Source organism: Cricetulus griseus, chromosome 2, assembly GCF_003668045.3.
Source record: "Cricetulus griseus strain 17A/GY chromosome 2, alternate assembly CriGri-PICRH-1.0, whole genome shotgun sequence".
NCBI lineage: Eukaryota > Metazoa > Chordata > Mammalia > Rodentia > Cricetidae > Cricetulus > Cricetulus griseus.
In genome coordinates this window covers 265,853,517-265,860,140 of record NC_048595.1, presented here as the reverse complement: position 1 = coordinate 265,860,140, position 6,624 = coordinate 265,853,517, and the positions used below count along the sequence as shown (strand labels likewise).

The 6,624-nt window shown below is 48.9% G+C and overlaps 1 protein-coding gene across 1 annotated transcript; it reads right to left on the bottom strand.

Moving 5' to 3' along the window:
- Nucleotides 1-439: 439 nt before the first annotated feature.
- Nucleotides 440-5,132, bottom strand: Cd24 (CD24 molecule). The gene is made up of 2 exons (XM_027402252.2): nucleotides 5,064-5,132; nucleotides 440-2,070 (listed from the first exon to the last, which is right to left on the bottom strand). The coding sequence occupies exons 1-2, from the start codon at nucleotides 5,130-5,132 to the stop codon at nucleotides 1,909-1,911; spliced, it is 231 nt and encodes a 76-aa protein (XP_027258053.1). The 3' UTR covers nucleotides 440-1,908.
- Nucleotides 5,133-6,624: the final 1,492 nt, after the last annotated feature.

Sequence of the window (6,624 nt, the reverse complement as noted above, 5' to 3'; positions counted from 1 at the left end):
CTCATGAGGCAGAGGCAGGTGGATTTCTGTGAGCTCAGGGCCTTCCAGGCTTTCCAGGCCAGCCAAGGGTAGACACAGCAAGAAATTGTCTCAAAAAATAAATAAATCACATGGGTGGATGAAATTCTGTTGCCAAACCCACTGCTAGCTGGCCTTTCAAAAACAGACAACATATAATATTCCAGTTAGAAGGACAACATCCTCAGAGGCTTATATAACTGCCGTGATCACCCATAATTATTGTACAAGAAACACTTAAAAATTCAACAGACATAGCAAGGCGGCAGTGGTGCACACTTTTAATCCAGCACTCAGGAAACAGAGGCAGGCAGATCTTGGTGAGTTTGATGCCAGCCTGGTTTATAAAGCAAGTGCCAGGACTGTTATACAGAGAAACCCTGTCTTGAAAAAACAATTCAGCAGACTGCTCTTTCAGCCATTTCTTTGCTTTATTTACAGTTTGTGTTCAATGCAAATCAATTCCATAACATGAGAAGTTACTATGAATCAAAGCATAAATACACAAACACAATATACAATCAAATAGACGTACAGCATTCAGGTAGGTGGTGAGAGGAATGTTCATTCACACACACAGTAGCTTCGGGTCTGAGGTCTTCTTGTTCCCAGGTGGGTTTCTAAAGATGGAGAAAGTGACTCTGGTTATCAAGACTACTGTGGTCATATTAGATCCCAGAATGTGTAAGCATCAGTGTGTGACCATGCGAACAAAAGGTTTTTTCCAAGGAATGTCTATGTTATAGAAGGTATGTGTATATGAAAGCTGTTGGAAAAACTTAACTGTAGAACCAAACCCCCTTTCAGGCACAGGACCAATGTCAAACTATCTAAAAATATGAACTGATAACCAAAGTATTCCAAATGTGGCTATTCTGATCCATTGTTTTGTTTTTCTCTTTTTAAAAAAAGTATTTACAGAAATTGTATAAAAGACTTTGTGAATTCAATGCAAGTTAGCGTCCAGTCTTCATGTCCCAAATACTAGGTTTATGATTTTGGCTCCTTTGCATATTTGCCTTTAGGATTTCAAGATTCATAATTTTACCTTCCTAACAGACCACACCTTAAATCATGAAAACCCCTCAACATATGCAGAAATAAAAAGCAGCAACTGAAATTGGCTAAAGTCAATGTAATTCTGCTGATGGAACCAGTTAAGTGAACCTGGCACTCGTGTTGAGTGAAAAAAGATGATGGAAAATGCCTACTATTTGACTTTTGAAATAAGATTTATTCAATGATGGCTGGATTTGGGGGTCGATTCCAATCCATAGTTGCCTGGCACATGTCAATTACTAATAAAGGTCAAATATAAACTGAACTTAAAGCCACAGAAGGAGGGGGTAAAATGTTCAATTTCAAAGAGAACAGCTCAACAATGTGGAACTTTACCTAGAGTTTAGCATATTAAATTAGTAGTAATGAAACAATACATTGAGGATTTAAAGTAACACCTGGTAGTTCCTTCCAACATACACATAAATAACATCAAAGAAACCTTTAATGTCACCTAGCTGTGTTATGGCCTCACAGGTAATGAGCCAATGAAAACTGAATCTTCATCCCACATTCCATCCTCATTTCTACATAAAACCTATGCTTGATTTCAATATAGACCAAGTGTCCGCATTTCCTAAGCCTCGTTCAAGGCAATCACGTCAACATTGGATGTTATCACTTCATCTTGAACATAAAACTCCAGCGGATTCAATATTGGCATTCATCATCTGTCATACCCTTCACATGAATTTTCAATGTTTTCTGTTGAGGTGTGATAATAGTAGATTTGATGTGGACCTGTTTCTTCCGGGTCACACTGGACTTGGGGTTACCATTTGGGCTGGGTCTAGAAGATGGGGAAGTAGAGACGTTTCTTGGACTGAGTCTCTAACAGTAGAAATGTAGAAGAGAAAGTGAGATGGCGAGGAGACCAGCTGTTGACTGCAGGGAACTGCCACCTGCTCTGGTGGTGGCATTAGTTGGATTTGGGGCAGTAGAGATACTCTGGTTACTTGAAAACGGTGCAACAGATGTTTGGTTGCAGTAAATCTGAAATACATTAAAAAAAAATCACAGATAAATTTTCAGAATCATCCACAGCTAGCTTCATTTACACTCTGTAATAACACTCAAGCAGAAGACATCAAACACGGGAACTTTGGGTTGCTAAGCATTAGCTCCACCACTGAACTAGACCCCCCAGTCCCTGACCCACCCTAAGACCGCTTTTTCCCATTGTTCTCTTGGCTACATCACTAAATACTGAATTCACCAAAATAATTCTTCATATGTAGAATACAAATAGTAGCAATCAAAGTCCTTCAAGCCTGGTGTGGTGATGCATCATCTCAATATTTGGAAGGTAGAGGCAGAGGATCACGAGTTCAAGGCCAGCCTTGGCTACATGAAACCCTGTCTCAAAAAACAAAGAGTTCTCCGGACTACATAAGTGTCAAGAGCAGGACTGATTCTAACCCTGCATAGTGTAAGGAAGGACCCCAGCTCATGTGTTTTCTGATGTTACATGGATTTGCGACCATGGCAGCAAGGTTTCCTATTTCCCTAGACAAGGGGACTTTTTAAAGTTGAGCCAGGTTGGTGCCTCAGACCTTAGCGAGACAGAATTTGAAACAGAGATCTAGAACTTAAGGCCAGCCTGGATTTTATGGCTAGACTCTGCCTAAGAAAACAAAACTTGTGTGTGGCCAAGAGTTGTGGCACACACCTTGAATCCTGACACTCAGGAGGAGGCGGAGGCCGGTGGGTCTCTTTGAGTTCAAGTCCAGCTTGGTCTAAAAACCAAATTCCAAGTCCTACACAATAGGACTTATCTCCAAAACAAAACAAACCACAACAAACAAAAAACCTTGTATGTAATATGGGGGTGTACACACTTGGGGGTGATTGAGATCTGTGGTACTAGAGTTTGTTGGGTCACGGTCCATCCTGGTGTGCTGAGTCTCCGGTTTCACAGCCTGGGAACGATTACCTCCAGAAAATATATTAACATTTAAAACGTAAAAGGGCATTTCGTATCCCATCTGCCATCTGCTCCTTTGAAATCTTGACATTATAACCCTTCTCAAAACTGGCCACAATGTTTATTTTCAATTGAAAAAATGGGAGCTAACCACCTAGGGATGTATAGCATTAGTAGAACACTTGCTAGCATGTGCAGGCTCTTGGGTTTGACCGCAAGCATGAGAGGTTATTAATGATGACTTTCATCTAAATTTCAAAAATATTGTAAAATCCTTGCTCTGAGGCAGAAGGACTTCAGTTGAAACATTCCACCTCACAAAAGGCAGGGTTTGGAGTTAAATTCACTAGCTCACCGCCTGGTCACTAGCTCTGCGATATGGCCCAGAACCAAGGCTTCCCCCTTGTGTCCCAGCATCCTAGTGGCATATTCACCGCTGCTTTCGCGAGCCACGAAATGCACAGTCCAGAGAGGCACGTGATACTCTCCTTTGTCATGGAACAAAGGCTGATCCGAGTTTTCAGCCCTCACTGAAAGGGAGGGTTTGCCAGGGCTTGCGGAGAGCTTCCGATTACAGGCAAGAGGGAGGACGACGTGGCACCAAGTAAAGACTCTAGCCACACGTTCATTCGGCCACCGGCGGCCCCTTGATCCAAAGATAAATCCTCCTACATCAGCACTAGCTCCTTTGTTCTACACTCGAAAAGCCATTAAGCAAATATTGACTAAAGAAATGTACAGATTGTGACCAAAGAAGACTGCCCACAACAAAATCCTGATCCAGTCAGTTACACTTACTGGCGCCTACTGTGTGTAAGACAGAGCCTGCCCTATCAGGAAGTGGTGTTCCCATGAAAGGGAAAACATTAATATGCTAAATTGTTTAAAACAGGGAGCCCGTCTCGTGGTACACGAAAGTAACTGTACAGCAGGTGACAAAAAAAAAAAAAACCAAAAACCCAAACGATAAAAAAAGAACCGAGTGCACCAATCTGAAAGTCTAAAGGTTAAATGTTAATTATTAAGTCGGCATTAAAGAATTTTCTCCAAGCTTCCTTGATTTGCTTAACCAAAACCTCTCTCTTAACATTTCAATGGGGGAGGGACACTGGGGACGAGGTAATCTTGGTGACTGGGACCAGCGGGTTTCTTGAGGCCGCACCCCTGGGGCGGGGGGGGGGGGAGTGCTGAGAAAGACCCCCGGGCACAGCCAACCCACAACAAGAAGACAATGGGGTACAGTTACCCTGCCCACCGTGGGGAAGACAAGCGCGCACCAAGCTTTTGGGCTGCTCTCCCAGGTGAGCCGAGAGCCTGAATGTCTAGGGACCAAGGACCTGGCGCGCCCAACTTTTCAGGGGCGAAGCCTGAGAGACACTCCGGAGCGAACTGAAGGCAGTGGAAAGCCACCGGCTGCGTCTGAGTTCCGCCCTGGTCTCAGCTCCAAGTCTTATTCTGGGCGCGGCGTTTTCACCCTCTCGCCAACGCAGCCAGAGCAGCGCCACCCTCGGTGTTGGGGGTGAGATCTGTACCCGTGACAGATCTAAAGAGGAAGCCACGGTGGAATAGGACAAAGCCTGACTGTGACTTGGGACACCAAAGTCCTCCCTCTCTGCCTCCCTAGAAGATAATAGGTCTAGGCTGAGATGGGGCCCCTAAGGTGGCTAGGGACGGAGGTGTGAGGTCGCACCGTGGGAGTTTGTGGCGTCGGGAGGTCCCTAGCCAAGCTTCAGGACTGAGGACTCCGCTAGGAGTTAGATCCACTGCCAGGGATGTCTGGGCGAGCCCCAAACCAGTTTGGACGGTGGAGGATGGGCGTGTGCCACGCTCCCCGAAGGGGACCGTCGCCTCTCTTTGTGTGGTTCGCTGGGAGCGCGAAGACCCTCCGTGGGAGGGGAGGGGGCGCTCTCTCTAGGGAGTCCACATCGCGGATTCCCCGAGCCAGTTACACAAAATTCTCTCCCTACCCCAGTGCGTGGCCGGAGGTAGGGACTTCATCCTCCTACACATGCATACGCCCCCACGGCGCGTCCCCAGTGTCGCACCGAGCGCAGGGCCTCACCTGCGTGGGTAGGAGCAGTGCCAGAAGCAGCAACCCCAGCCCCAGTCTGACCACCATAGCTCTGCCCATGTCCGCTCCGTCGGCGCGCGGCGCGACTCTCTGGATGCTCAGTGCGTGGAGATCTTCTCGGCTCGCGCGGACGCAGGCAAGGTGGGGAGCGCGGCGGGCCGGCGGGACCTTATATACCAGGACAGCCACAATAGCCGTGACGTGCGGCGCCCGCCCACCCGTGCTCTCCTCCTCCCCTGCCGCCTCCCCGCCCCCCGCCCCCCACCCCGACACCCCGCCCCCCTGCTCAGCTCTCGCACCCCTCCCCCGCCTCCTGCACCCAGCCCGGGGCGCCTTGGGATGTCCCGCAGCGGCCAGCGCGGCAGGTGGGCGGGCGCCCGGGGTTCTGGCTGAGCGAGGGTTCCCCGAGGCGGGCTGCGTGTATGGGGGCGGGCGACTCCCACACGGGACCCTGGGCGAGCACGCGAGCCACACACGCCACCCGGCCCAAGTTTCCTTTGTTTCCCGGGCCCTGCCATCTTACCCCCCAACCCGAAAAGTCGCAGCCGCAGGCGCCACGCGAGCTACTCGGATCTCTGGGCTGGGTTTTCTCAAGTGCCCGGTTCAAGGGGGAACTTGGCAGGTCCCTGGGCCGTGGTGCAAGGGGTTGGCGAGGAGACCCGGCGCCGCCTCGCGCTGACCCTAGGCGGCTGCACGGCGGGGATGGCGGGGACCCCGGGCCCCAGCCGTGAGTATGCCCCGCTGGGCGGCCTCCCCTCGCCCGGCTACTTGCTTTGTGTTTTGAGCTCCTCTAGTCCTGCACCCAGCAGAGCGCACCCGGGCTACCCCGGCGGCATCCACCCCGACCTGGGGAGGAGCCGCCAGCGCACGGCCACCAGGCGGGACAGACTGGGTTTCGGTCCCAATGCTCTCCCGCCTGCCCGGGCTTAGGGTCCAGGACTCGACGAGACCTCCCACCCAGAGGACACCCCTCCCCCAACTGCCGCGGGCGCGCGGTCCCACTAGAATGCGCTTGTTGGGGCTCTGTGGAACAGCACTTGCTCACGATTCATTTAAAGAGCAAACGCTTTCGGGATCAAGCCATTTCTTTCCCATAGTTGCCGTTTAGTGCTATGATAAACCGTGGAAAAATTTTAGTCATCCGTCTGCAAATTTTAATGGAATCTCTCTTTCAACCGTTCTGTTGTGAAAACTTCAAAGCAAATTTTAAAATATTTTAGTGGCAGAATGTTTTAATTTTTAATCACGGGGCTTAAACCTTTCCATTTAAAGTTTAGCCTACGTGTTTCACAGACCTTAAAGTAAAACAGACCAAGCCTAACAACGATGGAGATTTGTTTAAATTTCAATTTCTTCAGAACAGCCTCATAAAAACGAGGTTAGTTTTATGGGAGCAAACTAAACAATGGAATCCATAGTCGTTGGTTTATGACTGCATTAGCCTGAGCCTCACCGGCCAACCACAGCCACCCAGTAACTTTCCACGTGTGAGATGTGCTTGGGAACACAGGAATTTTTGTCTAGCACCGGTGAACTTTCCTGTTTAACAGTT